Source organism: Eucalyptus grandis, chromosome 3 (assembly GCF_016545825.1).
Source record: "Eucalyptus grandis isolate ANBG69807.140 chromosome 3, ASM1654582v1, whole genome shotgun sequence".
NCBI lineage: Eukaryota > Viridiplantae > Streptophyta > Magnoliopsida > Myrtales > Myrtaceae > Eucalyptus > Eucalyptus grandis.
Genome location: NC_052614.1, coordinates 9,676,611 through 9,695,559, shown reverse-complemented (window position 1 = coordinate 9,695,559; position 18,949 = coordinate 9,676,611). Strand labels below are relative to the sequence as shown.

Genomic DNA, 18,949 nt, shown 5'->3' with positions numbered 1-18,949 from the left:
CCAAGTGGTGGAAATTCAGATGAAGATGGAATTTGAGGGAGAACCGAAATTATAAATAGAAGAGGTTTTGGTGAATTGTGCAATGATATGATCTAATTATGTAGTTGACTTTTGCTTAGATTATCTATCGTTTTCACTTTTCCTTTATCTTCAAGCATGGATGCAAAGGTTCTGTCTTACATGAAGACTACTGAATTTGTAAGGTCTAGATGGAGAAGTTGAGCAAGCACAGATGGGATCTATTGCAAAAGTTCATGTGGGGAAATGGAGAAGATGAGTAAGTAGATTGCCATATGCAAGCTCCACGATCAGGTGACAGTCTGATTTTCTCAGGGTAGTAGTTTTCCGCCCGTTCATTTGGTTTCTAAAGGGGAATTTGTTATGTAAGAGATTGCACGACCTGGAAAAAGTTCTATGTTAAGACTCCAGAATGAGGCCTGTAAGTGAATTTGCAATATATGTCGATGCCATTCTTGTCTGATTATGGAAGTATTTAATTGATTCCTCCGTAACATTAGCAAGTGAATTTGGGAGCAGAGGATAACATTGTGGAAAATGACCAAAAGATAAATGAGGAAAGGACTCGCTCTTCTCTTTTCTGCAAATGATGATTTCTGTGCCAACAATTGGCGATTGGAGTCCATCTGGTGTTATCTTTCCCGTAGTTGGATACAATCAGTGCTGCAGTTGGCTTTTGCTCGATCCATGATAGTTTTTCCACCTTCTTTGATGGGGTGGAGGCCAATGTCGATATGCAGGTAATAAAGTCAAATAGAAGAGATGAGCATGCATCAGTCGGAGCTGCTGGAGAAGGTTATTGCTCTGAGATGGACAGTATCTGCCTTCTTCTTGCAGTGCCGAAAGGGATTGTGTTATCATGCTCTCATTTTCTGTACTTATGATCATTTATTTAGCTTCTTCAAATATTAGTTAGTGATATGGTGTACTACAGCGCTAGTTGAATTGGGACGTTAATCATGTTTACATTCAGATTCCGGTGTTGCTACAGCCCCATTCACTCCCACTTTCAAGTTTTTTCTTTTATTTATACAAAGAAAACCTTTGTATGTATTTTTCCATTATTTTTATGCAATTGTCCCAAAAAAAAAAAAAAAAAAACAGAAAACTATTTCTACATGTACATGAAAATAATTGACAAGATAAATTACGGTGCAAATACGGTATCTTGTAGTTGCAAATTCACGTTAGTCATGTTTGTGTAAAAGTATATGTATTCCACAATAAATTTTGACTTTTATCCGATGTGCACGGATTGTTAATTTCTTGGCATGTAACTATCGAAGTTTATTATTCCATAATAATTATATTGGTTCAAAACCATTATGCGCTTCTCAATTTATCACGTAAGAAAAAAAGTGGTTGTTTTAATGAAAAGAATATTATCGACTAGCTAGCCACTTTTGATATTGCATTATATCATCTTATACAGGTGCTGTTTTGAACTTCCTTTTCCGATGTCTCCCGCATTAGGAAATTCCCTTTCAAAGGATTGGAGAAAAAGAACACATGCTCAAAATCAACTCACCTCGTTAAAAGAGATAAGAAATACGTACATCGATTAAAATTTGAAATCCTCATATATCTATGGTTTTCTCCCTATGAGATGTACATCAACAGAATTATTCATCGAGCAATTTTGATCTTATAAAAAAAAATGGTTGAAATGAATTTTTCGCGTTGCTATTCTCATCGTGCCTTTGGCACGGATCTATCGCCAGTTGCCAACAAAGGATATATCGTATGGGATCCATTTGTCGATCTTGCATGTGTTCTCTCGAAATTGATCCCTGAAAGATAAGATTATCTTCTGTTTTGTTGTTTTATTTCCCGAGAGTAGCCTGGAGATTGGTCGGTGATCGTGTTTTGTTAGAACAGCTTTAGGTAACTGCTATCAAGAATTGCAGCGATCTTCTCTACACCTGAAAGGAAGGCACTTCATTCAGTGCTATTTATGAACTGCTAGGACCATCTTAAGACTCTATTTATGATCGGTTTGTTTTGTTCTTTTTTTAGCGATGGTCAAAGATTGGTCCCAAGCGAGCTCACCTAAGGTCGGTGAGCTTGAGCTCTCTTAGTCGGTGAGGTTGGAGGCCTTGCTAGATCAGCGAGCTTGAGACTAGCCGACTTATGGCAAGTTCGAAGTTCGCAAATTTGGCGAGACTTGAGCTTTAAAATATATATATAATTTAATTCTAATTTTTAAAAATAAAAATTAATTAAAAAAATCAATTGTTTTATATATATTTTTGAAATAACAAATGTTTCTTTGACTTAGAGCTCAAGCCCAAGCATCTCCACATGACCTTTGTGGACTCAAGCCTAATGGTGGAGACTAGAGCTCGAGCATTAGGAACCTAAGCTTAAGGTACCCAAGCATCAGGCCTCAAACACCGGGCCTAGCCTTGATAGACTTGGACATGCATGCCGAGGACCAAGCCCACATTGGGTTCTCGAGCCCAGCCTCAATAGGGCCTTACGCTCAACCCAAGACTGGAAACCATCGTTAGGATTTTTGTGCCCAAACGTAGAATTTTAGATCCAAATACCGATACCTAAATATATATTTGAAAATATTTTCAAAGAGAATCATTTTCTTGAATTCACATTTTGGGTAGGAAAATCCTCTTCCGTTGACTCATTTTCCTAAATGAATTAACAGTTGAAAAATGAAGAAAACATTTTTCTGAAAAATGAACAGACACTAAGTATGGTTATGACCTGCCAAAAAGAAACAATTATTGATAAAAATGTCGCTATTAGTATCGCAAGTTTCTCCATTTCCAGCTTTAAAGAGCCATCTCATAGTTTTAGTCATGAATCTTTGCAATCCTCTGGCAAAGATTATTTGTCAACAGACTTGTGCACTGATCAGGATTTCTCACGCATCACATTCCAGCATGGCACCAATAATCTACCTTGCAATAAGAAAGAAATTTCAATTTACATCAGCTGTCCTTCGACGCTCAAAGTAATCACGCCCTTGAAATCGTCTTTAACTGCCAACACTTCACTCCACTCCACTACACTCCGCTCGAGGCAGACAGTTATCAGCTCCAAAAGTTATCCACTTTCATAATAAATTAAAATCCTGAGCAGGTGTTTTTCTTGAAACTGCTCTCTAAGCTCCCAGGGAGCCAAAGATCTCCGGTTGCTGGAACCACTGCTTCAAGGAGAATGATCATCAGTTACTATTTCTTATAGCAGAAAGTTAGCCTGTGAACGCAGCTAATGGCTTTCAAAGGTAAAGAGCTTTTTTTTCCAAAAAACTTTCTTCAATCCGAAAAACCTATTAGAAAGTCTATTGATTGCCAAGAAACTAAAGTCAGCCAACCAGCCAAGGCACGCCAGCTGCCTAGTCACTCGGTTCAAGAGATCCTAGGTAATAAGTGGCAGAATTGGCAGTGTATGGTTTTAACTAAAGATTAATATCTTAAAAAACCCCAAACTGAAACTGGTACAAAGCTGTGACAAATTTACCCTCCATTAGTTTATTTAAATTTATCATTAAATTGCCGAGCTGAATGACATATGATAGTTGATGAGTGTACGGTTTGAGATTTTACATTCCGTCTTATCACAAATGTTTTTTTTTTTTTTTTTTTTTTTGGTAAAAATATCACAAATGTATTAGTTTGTGGTTTTTTGTGTTATTAATCCAATTTGACAAAAACTAACGGAGGTAAGTTTGTCACAGATGTACCAATTCCAATTTGAGGTTTTTTGTGGCATTAACCCTTTATTTAACAGCTGATGGGTTTCCAAGACCACATAAAAGAATTGAAATGAGAAAGATTCTACTTTGGGAACCAAAACACAATTCCTTTGTGGAATTGCATGTACTAATTCATTCACCAGCTGTTTAAAAAAAAAACAAATACCTAAATAATTAATCTGACAGACAAGTGGACGATATATTCAAACAACAATGCATTTTTAAAGAAATAGCACTCCAGTAAGACTCAACCTTGTGCACACAAAAAAATTTCGACTTACTAATCATTATCCTTATACAGGATGAGACAAGATGTTAATTGAATATGTGCATGGGCAAAAAAGCAGGCTCTGGGCATACCAGTGGAGTTTCAAAAGGTTGCAAGCGGGGAGCCTGCATTAGTGAAGTAGGAAGCAAGATCAACATTCAAGTCCTCATACATGCTGATGAAAGGATGACCCTGCATTTCAAATCAAAGCAAGAAAGAGCAGCCTCAAAGTCAGTATGTCTGAAATACAGATACCCTTGACGAGCAATTCAGATGACTTGATGACCCTGGTGACTTTGGGCAGTGGCACCAGTCACCTTGAGTGGGTCGAACGAAAGAGGTTTAAGCCCCTAGCTCAGTGTTGGGTTTAAGAGTGACTTCTATGTGGAGACCACTAGGACCACTGATAGATACCAAAAAGTTTCAATAGACATAAATATACCATAAGTTCATTCGCAGACCATCTTTTCTTTGGGTCCTGCTGTACACTGCAAAGAAAAACATTGCAGGGAAAAAATTAGGTTTTGCATAGAATGATGACAGATTAACAAGATGAAAGACAATTGAACTTATATTGCAATTCAATATGCGTGTGCACTATGTTGGAAGAGCAACAATGAAAGTTAGCTAAGCCGATTCTCAACAAAGCTAACTTCTCGACCTTTTGGTGCTTAAATCAGTTTCAAAATTCTGATATGGATATGATACAACCAACTTCAGATCTAAATTAAGCCAATAAGCACCGATTGATCTTGTTAAGTAGAAAACACACGTCACATTAATACCTCACTATTATGCTAAACTTTGATCTCGCGTAAAATAGACTGAAAGGCCAAGTCAATCCATTAAGAATGGAGGAGAAGATATAGAAGCTTTACCAGGCAGAGATAAATGAGCAGAACTCGCTAGAGAATTGATCAGAAGCTGCTGAAGGCGGTGGGTGATCAACAATGGCTTCCATGAGCTCATAGAAATTGGTCCATCCTTCTTGTTGATCAGGCGGTGTATATGGGAACTTCCCAGTTGCACACTCTAGCAATACTAAGCCCAGGCTCCAAATATCACTTTTGTAACCATAATTGTTTCCAATGATTCTCTCAGGCTACAGAAAGTGTGGGGAACAAACGCGAGAATTAAGGGTAAGGTGAAAGGGGATATATAATCACATGAAGGGAGAAGAAGCAAAAGAATATTAGTACATGTGATTGAATTACTTACAGACATATAGTTATATGTGCCGACAAAGGTATTAGCTTGTCCAGATGTGCTAGCCATTATAGCACTCACTCCAAAATCAGTAATCTTGACTTCTCCTCTATGATTTATCAACAGATTAGAAGGCTTCAGATCTCGATGTATTATGTGCTTCTCATGATGCAGATACAACAAACCCTTGAGCACCTACATCAATTTCCTCGTATAGGTTGAGAAATCTCATGGACAATAAAACAGAATAGAACTGACTAATCATATAGATAATTTGCATCTTTTTTCACCTGCTTACAAATGACCGCAAGATTTGGCTCTGGAATAGTTTTAACTTTTCTCAGAAAATCCGCCAGCGACCCTCCATCCATATACTCTAATATAATAGAAACGGTACCATTATCATAGAAAGATTGGTAGCAGACCACAACATATGGACACTGCGAAGATTGATTAATTTTGAGTTCCTGTGCTATCTGCTTTCTTGCAGACTCCTCAACCTTCATTTGGATGACCTGGATTTGTAATTTAACAGAAACACATGAGAAATCATGCATTGGAATGTGTGATCATATGATACCAAACAATGGCATAGATAGGAGGTAAGCTTCACAATCTAGTAGCATGACAGAACACTCTTCCATATCAAAGCAAAGTAGAAGCTTTGCCAGAATGGGAATAGGTCTTCATTGGAATGCGCGATCGTATGATACCAAACATTAGATGGTCTCGATATCATGTAAGCTTCACAATCTAGTAGCATGACAGAAGACAGTTCCCTATCAAAGCAACATGGAAGCTTCTCCAAAATGGGAATAGGTCGTGACAAAGAGCCCAATTACATCATTCAGGCACGAGAAAGTTGCTAAATTTGCTATGTTAGTTGGAAAGTGTAACTGTAGAATCTGTTCTCCCAAGACATTAACTAAAGCAGCATAAAGATTCAGGATAACAGAATGCATAGTCACTGTAACATTTAGTGATGGTGCAATAACTGAAACTGGAAGCTGAGCACGCAAGTTGTTAACAATACCTTCAATGCGAAAAACTGCCCAGTCCATTTGTGTTGGACCAATTGGACTATTCCACCATTCCCCTTTCCAATAACTTTAATTGTGTCTATGTCCGCTAAACTCAACTGGTTGTCTGTTGGCTTGATAAGGGGTGGCTGAAACGGACACAAGAGTACGCATTCAGAGATTACAATCTTCAAGGCACAAAGCCAATACTCTTTGAGTACTACGAGCAGTCCGAACATAAAGCGAGAGACCCAGAAAGATGTTCAAAACGAGACGAACACACCCACTGTTTCAGTACAGAGTATGGAATTACTTCAAAACAAAACCTGCAGGATCAGCTCAGCTAGGAGCTTAGATAGCTCCCTCAATGAATGACGCCTCCAAGGGAAACAAATCAGCGTTGAGCAACTCAGCCAGCTTCACTGATAAGCTGGAGCTAGATAATCCCTAGCGAGGCTAGCATAGCATTACACAGATCTAAGATTCTAAGGATGAAAGGTCTCGACGAAAAAAAGAAAAGAAAAAGAGAGGCTTTTCTGTGTTCCGACATTAAGAAATTCCTTCCATCTCAGCCGGAACTTCTTCACATGCTATAGCGAGTTTAACCAAACCTTTCTATAGAGGAATTGCAAGAAATACATGAGATGATACGAACAAGACGAATGCAGAAACGAAACGCCAAGATCGACGGGAGAAATGCGGTCATCAAGTCACCAATACATGCGAACAAGGAAACATCTACCAATGAAAACCACAGAAAACAATCTGCCTTCAATCTCACGAAGCGAGGAGTGTCAGTTTCCTTCCAAGCGGTCTCGGTCTAAGAAACCAATAAAAAGCGAGAGAAATCTACCAAGACATGATCCAGTCAGTCGGGAATCTCATTACCACTTCGACTTCGGTCTGCTGCACGACCCGAACCCCGTCCCTGTTGACGAGCAGATCGCCATCCACGAACGTGCCGCTCTGCGTCCTGACAACGACGACACCCAGCGCACCAGATTCAGACGGAGCCGATCGGGCGAAACGCAGGCGCGACCAACAATGCACGCGCGATCCACCAAAAAAACACAACGACAGATCGAGAGAGAGGAGAGGGAGAGGGAGAGGGAGAGTTACAGGAACTTGGCGATGGAGTCCTCATCGGGAGGAGGGAGGGAGAGCTTGAGGTTGAGGATGGGGTTTAAGCCCCCTTCTTCATCGCGGCGGAGGACGGCGGCGGCGGCGGCGATCGGCGATCGGCGGTTGCTGCCGGGAGCCGGTGGGATTTGGGGGGGTTTTGAGGTGAAGGAAATTGGAGAGAGAGAGAGAGAGAGTAATGAGAGGGGCAAAAAGTAGTTGGGGGAGGGGGAAGACCGAAGACCAGTCAGGAGTCACCACCTTCCTGCTCGCTTCTTCAATCGCTTCTCCGCTGATTAACCCCCGCAAAACAACAAGCCGAAGACGAAGACGCCGACCACGACGGCGACGACATCATCTCTCCATTTCCTCTCTCTCTCTCTCTCTCTATATTTTACCCGCGGAGCTTGACTTTTTGACTCCTCTCTCTCTCTCTCTCTCTCTCTCTCTGGAAAAGTAAAAATTGTCTCCCTTTGGTTCGGCGTTCGGAAGAGTTTTTCCAATTGCAATTATGTTTGGTTTAATTTTTCGAATGACTTTGAGAAGATGCAGTTATATCTCCAATTGGCTATAAGGGCTTACTTTGGAAAGCTACTTCTTTGGAATACAAATCTTATTACTATTCATGGCTACTATTCATTTTTTTTCGGAGAAACGAATGGAGACTGATGATCAGTGGCCAAGGAGTCTCTCGCATGAGGGACTACTGCCCGGGGATCGTGACTACCCAATGACTACCACCTGAGGTCACACGACCTCAAGTCTCCCTTGAGTCATATGACCCAAGCGTCACCTAAAGCTCGACAACGGCTAGATTTGACCCCTGATGGCTAGATTAAAAAAACATTAGAAACTTTTTTAATAAAAAAATTAGCAAAATGTAGTTTTCAAAATACTCCCTTACCCGTCTAAATGTATGTGCATTTTTTCAAGGACATTTGCCCAAAGCCGAATCAGATAGGGCCAAAAATGTCTTGGCAAATCCATGCGTGTACATATCCGCACTCATATAATCCCGCAACTACATATATATCATGTGTTTATATTGTTGTCTGCTCAGTGCTCATGGACGCAACTGAGTTTCTAATACCCTTTTAAAACATATATTTATTAGATTCGGAATAGGCATGAGGATCTCTCGATGTTTAATAATATACCTCTCTCCTCGATTGAAAGGGCCTTTGTAAACTCGATGGAGTTTTATTTTTTTATTTTTTCTCCTTTCGTCCTTGCCGACAAGATTTCATAAAGTTTGACGTGGCTGTCCAATGAAGAGATTTAACTTGGATGATATGGAAGTACAGCAAAGCAGACCTTCCCTCCCTCCAGCTTTGGACGATGCTTTTCCAATCGCCATGATCAAATGGGATGCCTGTACATCCAAATTAGCCAATCATTACTGCATTTCAATGCCAAAAGTCAGTAGGATAACGTTAACAAAAAGAACAAAAACAAAAGAGGGGAGGAATCGACCTGTGGAATGGGCGTAATTAGCTGCAACATCTAGGAATTTTTCAACTCTTGCCCATTTGGAATTACATAAATTGCGTGCAAACTGCTCTACATTAGAATCTTCTATATGGACTGAAGTATCTAGACTTAACCCGATTCATAGTATCTAGAGTGATTTGAGTCTCCAAGTAACCCGATCTTTTTAGGGTCATGCCTGATTTATTAAAGAGAAAAAGGAGTTGGGCCAAAAGGGGAGAACTGTGCAATTAGTGGGAAGACCATATGTTCCTCCATGATTTGTGGCTACTACAAGTGTAAAAGTAGGTCTGGATCAAGTTTGGATGAAGTTGGAAGGTAAAGTGATTTTTTCTTTAAGTCTAAAAGTAGGTCTGGATCAGGTTTGGAGGGAGTTGGAAGGTAAAGTGATTCTTTCCCAAAAAGATTTCAACTGACATTATAATATATAGTCCGATCATGACTTTTTCACTAAAAATTGACAACTCTATAGGTCATCCACTGATGGCCCCTCTAAATTCAAACTTCATTTAACTATATAAAATCACGTCGTGATCAAAATCAAGTCGCACATCCTAAAGAAAATGGTAAATATTCTTAGGCAAATATTAAAGCACATCCAACAAACACATTCGAGGAGCGAAAACCAAGACTATCATGGGACTCCGACTCCGCCCGGTCTCGGCCCCCGGGCTTAATCACTCGAACCCAAATCAAATTTGAGGAAAAACCAGAAGTCGGTACGTCGATCTTAATTGGAAAAAGGACCAAAAGGAAGGATTAGGAAAGCTTCGTTTTCCAAAGGAGCGAAATTGAAGGCATGGGATGGAAGTTTGACTTTGACTCTTGTGGAAATCGAACGGTGGAAGATCTAGAAGCGTTTTGACGCGAGGGGTCAAAGGCGTGCGCTTCTCTTCTCACTCTCTCTCTGCTTTCTCCGCCATGTGATCGATCGTCCGACTCTCGTGCCGTTTTCTCTGCTTTGCTATACAGAGCAAATCGCCGTGTGAAAACTGGAATGGTCGTCGCCTCGTGCCGACGAAGTCGCGAGGGCCCGTCGTGCCCGCGTGCGGGTCGCATCACGCGGTCGACGGCGATAACGTGTTCGGTTCGGATCTGTGACCCGGTCCGTGCAAGGCTTACCTGGCGTACCAGGATCGGGGTCAGAATCGAAGCGGGTGTTGACTTCGGGTTTGAGAAAGAGAGAATCAAGAAAATTATTGGATCATCGATGTTGAGCTCTCCACGGAAGAGGAGGATTTTGTCCTATGAGCTCAAAAGTACGAAGAGCAAATCTGCTCTTTTGGAATCTGCTTGCTTGCTCAAACTCCGGTACTTGTTCTTTATAGTCATGCGCTCCGCAAGTCTTCAGGGCTCCTCTGCTACTGGCAGAAGCCATCTAAAAAGTCATTTTGTGATCGACTGGCATTTCTTTACTACACCTAGATTTAGGTGCTCTTCTATTACAAAGCAATTTCTATGCTCTTTCAACTTTTCGGGTTGTTGTTGTCTTCATACGGTGTTGATACTAGGGATGCCAAATCTAAGTAGGAGTGAGCATGGTCTTGATTAGTTGGGTCCACCCCCTAACATTTGGATCAACCACACAATATTGGTCCTCAATTTTTAGGATCCTATTGAGCCCGGGACCGAGAATCGGACTCATCCAATAGGTTAGCCCAATTCCAAAGTTAACCCAAAACCAACCGATAATTATTATTATTATTTTTTTATTCTCTAAAAAGGAAAATCTACCATTTCAAATTATATATTCATCAATAATACAACGTTGTGCAACCAAATTATAAATACTAGTACAAATTCAATAAATTTAAGATGAGGCAACACTAGAATTTTTTTTTTTTTAATAATTGAAATTCCTCCTAAGCCCCCTTACGGGGTCACAAGGTCCTAGTAGCGCCTCGATGGCACATTTGGACCAATGTCAATACCTCTGGTGAGACTATTACATGACCCCACCACATGGCCCCCCGCTTACAACGCTAGCACTGCGGGGTTTCGAACTCTCAACCTCGACAATGAAGAAGAAACTCTCAACCAACGCAACTGCCCACCAGTGGATACAACACTAGAAATTTCATACCTGGTAAAAACAAGAAACCTTAAAAACGATTAAGACTACTTATGAAGATATGGGATGAGATAGGAAGTGTCGAGCGGGGCGAGCGACGAGCGGTGAGCAGGGTGTCTGGCAAGCAACAAGCAAGGCGAGTATTGAGTGGCGAGCGGCAGGAGACTAGAGGCAAGTGGGGCGAGTGTTGAGCAACAAGAGGGGAAGTCATTTATTTCAATTATGGAAAATTGAAGACTAAGATGATAAAGAAGATAGAAAATAACGAGTATTGGAGGAGGATTCATGAGGAGCTGTTTATAGCATAAACTTTACGCTATTTCTAACGCTGTGACCGTGAAAACTCCTTATAGAGACAATTTCCTCCTTTGTCTATTAGATATAATATGTATAAGCTGTTGACACTATTTGATTGTTGACGCCTTAAAAGACATTAAAAGTTTAAGCTGTTGACACTATTTGACTTTGGTTTTTCTCTTTAAAATATATATAAAAATTATAAATAATATATTAGATGTATTATATATAATATATATAGTTAGTGTTGGATCGAGTTAGACCTACCTTAAACTGCCAGGACCAAGAACTAGCACGCATAGTTTTGATTTAGGGATACCAGGATCAAGGATCGACCCAGTCCCTACACCATCGCTCACCCCTAAACCTAAGCACACATCGCATTTTAGCAAAGTAGTAATTATTGGAGAGGGAATTTTTAGTGTATGCTCATCAATGATATTGATGCGAGATTCAGTCATCATCAATACTTTAATGCTTCCTGTACTTTAATGCTATGTACCAAGTTGATTTATCTTTTAGATTTTCTTATCTTGTGGGATTCGCATCTTTATCTTGAAGTTATGTACACCTCCTTAATGTGAAATGAAAATTTTCATTCTAACAAAAAATGATGTCAAATCCAATTGTCCCGCTTTTATCGAAGTCTTTAGAACAAAAAGAGGAAAAAATTGAATTAAATTGAAAAGAAAAAAAAACAAAAATAAAGAGGGAAAACAAAAGCTTGGAATGCAAAAAGGTGGGCTTCATCTTTTCTTTAGATAGAACAGTGCGAAGGAAAAAATAAAATTTAAGAGAAAAAAATCGATAAAAAGAAGGAAGTCGGGGCACGACCCGATTCGGTCCATGGACCTTATTGAGCCCACAGGTCCATTGGGCTATTCCATGCCAGGTACTCTTTCGTCCAAATTTTTGTGTCTGCCAAAATTTTGGAGGGCCAAGAACCAATCAACATTTGACATGTGGCAGGACCGCGGTCCCTTTCTCTCTTGTACGCCACTTTGTTTTTTTTTTTTTAATTATTTATAATTCTACTTTGCATTTCGTACTTTATACCGAGTTTCATAGTATTTATGAGTCGGATTATTGGGGAGGTGGATTACTTGGAATTTCATGTGAGCCGCACGTGATCCGACGATAACGTACATCATTCATGTTCGTCCACGATGGGAATACACAGCAATAGGCCAAACAATATCTGATCGAAAAGGCAATTGGTCATCTACAAGAAGAAGCAATCTCTACCATTTTCAGAAGCCAATATTAAAATAAGCCTGACCACACAGCTGATCCTGAATCAAAGGGTCCACCGTCGTCGGTAATTAGAGCATGGCTTTTGTGGTGAAAGAACAGGCCAAGTCACCGTCCCTCCCTCCAGCCATATCTCTCTTTAAGGTCACCGTTCCCGTCCGAGGAACAAATAGCCAAAAAGTCTATTGACCATGCCGCTCGGGGATCGTGATCAGTCGATTAATCCCGTCGGGATCGGAATTTTCACTACCTCGAATCCACATCCGGAGGCTCGTATCTCAAAACTCCTACATTGCATTCGAGGAAGGGGGGGGGGGTGCTCACCTTGCCTGAGTCAAGTTGGAATTGGAAGTGTTGTTTTCACTTGATGTGGGCACAGAATGAAGCAAAATAATTAATATTTTTTAAATTATTCATTTTTCACGAAACAAACATACATTTCCATAATTATCGCAACAATTGTTGGCCTGCTGTCGTATTTGGCCAGAAAACCGGAGCATAGAAATTGACGGCTTCTTTGTCCGAATCATAAACAATTGCATTGAAGGAGGTACATTTGTTTCATAAAAAATGAGCAATTCAAAAACATTTAAAAAAATAACTTATATTGCTTTAAAAAAAAAACTTATATCGTTTGAAAAAAAAAAAAATTAAACAAGTGATTATTTTTTGAAGAATATTTTTTAAATTATTCATTTTTTACGGAAACAAACACACCCTCTCCCATGATTATCGCAATAATTGCCGGCCCGTAGTCGTATCCGGCCGGAAACCGACAGCTTCTTTGTCCGGATCATAAAACCAATCGGACCTCAGCCCTTCGCGTCGCACGCCGGAGTCAACAGAAGCCAAATGTCAAGAGAATGGCTTTTCTGGTGAAGAAAAGGCCAAGCCACCGTCCCTCCCTCCACCCATATTTCTCTAGGGTCGCCCCTTCCCGTCGCCATCCACCGCCAGGGAAAACACAGCCAAAAGTCCATTGACCGGGGCCGCCGCCGGCGATCGATCGATCGATCCCGTCGGATCGGAATTCTCACTACCTCGAATCCGCAGCCGAAGGCTCATGTCTCGAAACCGCTACAATGCGTCTAAGGAGGGTCTTGCCTCGCGCGAGTCGAGTCGGGTCAGAAATGGACGTGTTGTTTTCACATATGAACATGGAATGAAGTAATAAACAACACTAGTTTCCTAGTAACAACAATTCCCGCCGACCCGTCGTGGCCGGCCAGAAAACCAAAACGCAAAAACCGACAGCACTTCTGTCCGAAATTGAATCACTGACCAATTGGGACTCGGTCCTGCACGCCGCAGGTAGGAGTCAACAAAAGCCAACGTTGACTTTCGGATTTCTAGGCCAATCCCGCCGCGGCTTCAGCTCACCCAATTCCAGGTGCGGGGCGGCTTTATCGACCCCGTGTGAATGGAGAAATGATTAGCTTTCGTCATTGTTTATACGTATACTTTATCGAACCCAGCACGAAAAGTACGTTTTTGAGCGAGTCCGACAAGCGTTGCGTCAATTTTTGCTCGTTTGCGTAGATGGGCAAAAGCAGGACGGAGAGTGGCGCTGGGCTTTCGGTTTCGGTTTCGGTTGTTTAATGCCTGTCGTTTAATACACTCCTCCACCACCAATTCGTTGAGATCCATTCCGTCGGGGTTCTCTTTTATCATCTCTGGATTGGAGGGACACGAAAAGAGTCGATTTTTTGGATTGATCAGCCTCGTCCTCCGCTCTTCTTCCCGCCGGTTCAGCGGTAATTGTCTCTCTGGCGATGATTTTGCTTCTGGGTTAGGTAGAGCTGGCCTCGATGATTGATGGGTGTGTGGCGATTCTTGTTTTCGTTTGCTTCTCGATGAATTGGGTGTTCAAGAAACGAGATTCAGCTGCCTTCTTTGCTGGGTCGGTTGTGTGCTTGGTTTGAATCTTCCTGTTTTGTTTTTCCCAATTATAGTCATGGTGTTCAGGCACTTGGATTTCCTGATGAATGAATTTTCTGAAACTTCGAGTATATTAAGTAGCAGATTTGGGGGTTTTCTTTACGTGTTTGTATGCAATTGGAGCTCATGGTGTTTAGAGACCTCTTGGGTTCAAGAAGTCATCTACTTGCGGAGTCTGGTTAGCTTGTTTGCTTCCATGTTTCTTTGAGCAAATGAATCTCCGGAACTGTAGGGAAAGTTTAGCAAGCCTTTGATGTGCCATCTGCATTAGATTGCCCTGAGTTCATAGTCGCGCAACGTTGCATATGGCAGTGGAAAAGATTTCATTGCTTAGCATCATGAAAGCTGGAGGGAAGGATGCCACCAAACTCATAGAATGAGACTTGTTGCGAGCATTCACATTTTTCTTGTGTAGATTATGTATGGTGATGGTGCACGCTCGATGCTTGTGTAATCATTGGCCAGTGACATGGTTTTCCTGTTGGTGATCTCTATTTCCCGCTTCTCACCTCTGGTGGTGATGAACCAAGCTGCCATTCATACTTTTACAGTAATGAAAAATGCCCAATTTACTCAAAAGACTGATATGCTTGTACTTATAGAATATAGAAAGTGAGTGGTTATCCTTTTATTTGAAAAATAACTGAAAGAAACATTAATGATTGTCTTGTTTTATTTCGATTTGTGGACATTCTAATTGTATATCTATGTATCCTGAGAAAGCTTACAAACTCTGGTGGGCAAGGATTTCTAAATTATAGAGATTTTTTCTTCTCAACCTATTGTAAAGAGAACTTTTCAATTTTGAATTTCTCATTTTCAGAGCATGTTACTTTTGAAGTTAGAAGCATATTGGACTGCCTAAGATCAGTGAGAAATTATCATCAATGAATTTCCTCAATTATTTTAGGAAGCAGTTGAGAGGAGTGAGTGCATCAACCTGCCAGATATTTTGGCACATTAAACATGGACAAAAGTATTGATTTCCACGCATTTCTCATCAGATGTCTTTGCTTGAAGTAAAATTGTGTCCCAACCCAGGATTGTTTCTTTTACAGTTCATTGATATCTTCTTTTTATAAAAGCAAATCGACTTCAATTAATTTACATTGGTGGACTTTTGTATTTCTGCGTGGACTGTGCTGGAATGATTTGTGCACTGCAATAAGCCAATTACTGAGAAGTCTTACAAGTGATTGTAGAACCAAAAGTTCAAAAGCATCTTACCAATGCACACATCAGCAATCTAGTGATAAGTAAAATGCAGTTGAGCCTCCTCATTGCATTTTGGTTAGAGCAAATCATCAATGTTTCTGTGGCAATGTCCACATGGAAATTTAAAGCTGCCAGATATTGATTTCCGCTAAAGAGTGATTTTGTTCAACTTTTCTATGGAGAAGTATTGATCTTTGGCAAGTAAAATTTACATTATTATAACTGCATATGAACAGATGCAGTCACCTCCCCCATTCGTTTTAGGTTTTACGCAATCATGATAATGTTCGTGGCAACAAACCTGTCATGAAGCTGCCATTGCCACATGCTCTTGCCATGAAAATATTATTCCTTGGCAACTGAAAATTTTCTACTCTTTATATCTATGGACGCATGCAGATTCACGAGGGTCTCTTCAAGTATTTATTTACTTGTTTCAGCTTGACATTTGAACTCATAAATGACGTCAAGTGCTTGCGGGCTTTGTTTACCAATGCGAAAGTATGAATTAGAAAAAGCTAGGACTCCTACCTCTGTTCAAATTATGTTAACTGACACTGCTTGAGCTCAAAAAGAATTTGTACTAGTAATGAAATTAGGCAGGATGTAGTAGGAACCACGTGACCAGCCCACATGGCAGGAAGGTTCTTAATCGTTATTCCTGAAGAGATTACCTGAGATTATTTGCATTTCCTGATGTCACAGGTATATCCATGGAGGAGACAGAGGGTTTAAGAAATGCTGTTGAGATGGCTAGCTCAGTTTCTGACAAGCATCTTTTGAGGCCATCAGCTCGATATTATTCAGGATCCAAAGGTATGCAGGTTTTCTACACTGGTTCATAAGGACATTTCTTTTATTCGATGAGAAAATGCCAACCTAATCTACATAATCATTATCTTGTCCAGTTTCATGGATTAAGAAAATTTTTATTTGCTCTGGATAGAGATTTTCTTGACCCGTCACATCAAATGTGCAATGATCTGGTTTTGGATGTCGCTCTGTGTATATATTACCATCATGTACTGTATGTCTGATCCCACTATTAAAGCTAGGACTCCAAGTCAATGTTTCTCATATATTAATTCTGTTGACAAGTCGTAGTTCAGTTATTAATGATAAAAGAAATAAGGAAAACTCTTAGTTTTATTAATGTAGTTACCTTCTCTGTTTCAAGTTCTTGCCTTTACTTGTCCATTGTTGGATTCTCCAACGTTAGTGTTTTAATTAACACCAAGAAAATGAGCTATTGGAGACAATCTTGTGACAACACGGCTTTGTCTTTTATTCTTCTATTTGGATGTTTATTTCCTGAGGAACACAATGGTTCGGGCTTCTGTGAAGTTAATTTACTCAATTGTCTAGAGGCATGCGGTCCCCCTTTTTCTTCCCCTTGCAGTCGGCATTTGACTTTGGTCAGGGATGTTTCAATTCTGCATTCTCTGAGCGTTCGTGATCATAGTAACTTGTCCTTTAACCAGATGCATCAGACCATCAAAGAGGCAAATATACCCTCATCAGAGATGCAGAGGATTCCCAGCTAGGCATCTATGACAAACCTCTACCATGCTTTGGGTGTGGGATTGGATGGTTTTCGTAAGTATCTTCTGTTATTTTTTGTTCCTCACATTGGCAGTCTCATATCTCACACATACATCTATGTTCAGGTTCCTTTTGGGGTTCGCATGCCCTTTGCTGTGGTACTATGCTACATTTCTCTATTTTGGAAACTGCTACCGCAAGGATCCTAGAGAACGAGCAGGCCTTGCTGCTTCTGCTATTGCTGTAAATTCTCTCTCTCTCTCTCTCTCTCTCTCCCCCTCTCTACAATTGCCCCTGCGCGCGCATGCGGGTGAGTGGTTGTATGCCGCCTTTGGATTGCCTTTCTTAAAGAATTGCTGCTGGATGTTGAACTTGACTCTAAGGCTAAAGCATTCTGGAGGCGTTTATGTTAGTGGGACTGATTCTCAACGTCTTGATTGAGTCAAGTCTCATTGATTGCGGTCAGTTTGCTTTTTTCCCTTTACTCTCTCAAGTTTGATCAATAATACCCAAAGACAATGAAGAGGTAAGTGAGGATCCTCTCCCCAGAATAGATTGTTTCTTATATTGTGTTGATGAACATTGTAAGACAACTGGTGCTCAAGGTTTTCTGAATGTTATTGAAGATGACTTAGAATCAAGGAAACCGACTATTTTAGAGGAGAATTACATTCTATAGTAGTTAATATGAATTTCTTTGTGGCAAAAGCTTTCCGTTCTATTAGTAAAACATAGCAAAAAATTGTACTGGCGAGTTATTTCTGCACTAATACCCTTTTAATTGATAATCTATCGCGTGGGGTGTTTACAGATCGTATCTTGCTTGCATGTTCTGCCATGCTTCTCTTTATTATTTTCATGTAGAGAGTATAAATCTCAGAAGACTTTGCTACAGTGTAGATTATAGTACCATCTGATAGAGTTGGAAATTCTTGAAATACTTCGTCCAACTTTTTATTGTGATAGTATGCAAGTAAGTAATCACCATGGCACATGTCAATAGAAATTCTGCAGGAGCTAGTTTGATAAATCATGTTAAGTGTCAAATAATGATGTTGTTTACATGGTTGTTGTGATTGGCCATTCCAAAGGGAATTTTTAAGCTCCATGACCAATGATACCACCGAGCAAATAAATATCGAAATGATCCTTTCCTTTCATGGCAAGTGTATACAACATGGACAGCATAATTATGTGGAAAGCTTTGAGGACTGAGGAGTGGCATTTTCTTTCGCAGGCGATGGTATGCTCGGCCGTGCTGCTCATCATCATCACCTTTGTCATGTTCACCAGGTGAATGTTGATCACCTCAAAGAGGATCTGTTGATCTCGGAATGAAAATACTCAAAAAAGGGAGAATCTCATTTACGTGTACATAATTGTTTAACGGCCACAACGTGAGAGCGAGGAATTGGAACTCTGAGACTTTGTTCCAGCGATTGGAAAGATTTGACGGTGCCAAAAGTGATGCCGTGAACTCACATTTGTAGCGCTGTGAGAACAGTACATACCGAGGGATCTCAGCCAGACAATACTGATAGAACTATAATATTGTCATTGCCTTCTCTTCTACTTCTCTGTTACCTTGTTGTGGCTTGGTTGGAGTCATGGCAAGCATGCACAAGGACGTGGACTGACAGATTGGTTGATTCCGGTCGTGTTGTATTTTACGTGTGCTATGGTCTGTTAATAACATTATCTTGGAAAGTATAGGAAATATCGTTTAATATGCAGTTTTGACTATTTTTAGTTGGTTAAAACTCGAATGTGAAATGCAACTGGATTCACTCCCAATGCTTCAC

General features: G+C 40.4%; 2 protein-coding genes across 2 annotated transcripts; one reads left to right on the top strand and one right to left on the bottom strand.

Moving 5' to 3' along the window:
* Positions 1-2,759: 2,759 nt before the first annotated feature.
* LOC104436448 (mitogen-activated protein kinase kinase 2-like) lies at positions 2,760-7,509 on the bottom strand. The gene is made up of 9 exons (XM_039310145.1): positions 7,346-7,509; positions 7,115-7,199; positions 6,241-6,375; positions 5,498-5,722; positions 5,220-5,402; positions 4,880-5,103; positions 4,444-4,489; positions 4,094-4,193; positions 2,760-3,184 (listed from the first exon to the last, which is right to left on the bottom strand). The coding sequence occupies exons 4-8, from the start codon at positions 5,711-5,713 to the stop codon at positions 4,104-4,106; spliced, it is 759 nt and encodes a 252-aa protein (XP_039166079.1). The 5' UTR covers positions 5,714-5,722; positions 6,241-6,375; positions 7,115-7,199; positions 7,346-7,509; the 3' UTR covers positions 2,760-3,184; positions 4,094-4,103.
* A 6,376-nt stretch (positions 7,510-13,885) lies between these two features.
* LOC104436447 lies at positions 13,886-18,913 on the top strand. The gene is made up of 5 exons (XM_010049222.3): positions 13,886-14,206; positions 16,311-16,421; positions 17,087-17,201; positions 17,273-17,390; positions 18,385-18,913. Exons 2-5 carry the CDS (start codon positions 16,319-16,321, stop codon positions 18,442-18,444), a joined length of 396 nt encoding a protein of 131 aa, XP_010047524.2. The 5' UTR covers positions 13,886-14,206; positions 16,311-16,318; the 3' UTR covers positions 18,445-18,913.
* Positions 18,914-18,949: the final 36 nt, after the last annotated feature.

What these genes read in the sequence shown, in the direction of transcription:
- LOC104436448 (XM_039310145.1), bottom strand. Translation starts at nt 5,713, where the DNA reads ATGAAGGTTGAGGAGTCTGCAAGAAAGCAGATAGCACAGGAACTCAAA. An exon ending in TGCTCATTTATCTCTGCCTG is followed by an intron (nt 4,490 to 4,879) that starts GTAAAGCTTCTA and finishes TTTTCTTTGCAG; the next exon opens with TGTACAGCAGGACCCAAAGA. An exon ending in GGTCTGCGAATGAACTTATG is followed by an intron (nt 4,194 to 4,443) that starts GTATATTTATGT and finishes TTTGAAATGCAG; the next exon opens with GGTCATCCTTTCATCAGCAT.
- LOC104436447 (XM_010049222.3), top strand. Translation starts at nt 16,319, where the DNA reads ATGGAGGAGACAGAGGGTTTAAGAAATGCTGTTGAGATGGCTAGCTCA. An exon ending in ATATTATTCAGGATCCAAAG is followed by an intron (nt 16,422 to 17,086) that starts GTATGCAGGTTT and finishes TCCTTTAACCAG; the next exon opens with ATGCATCAGACCATCAAAGA. An exon ending in TTGCTGCTTCTGCTATTGCT is followed by an intron (nt 17,391 to 18,384) that starts GTAAATTCTCTC and finishes TTTCTTTCGCAG; the next exon opens with GCGATGGTATGCTCGGCCGT.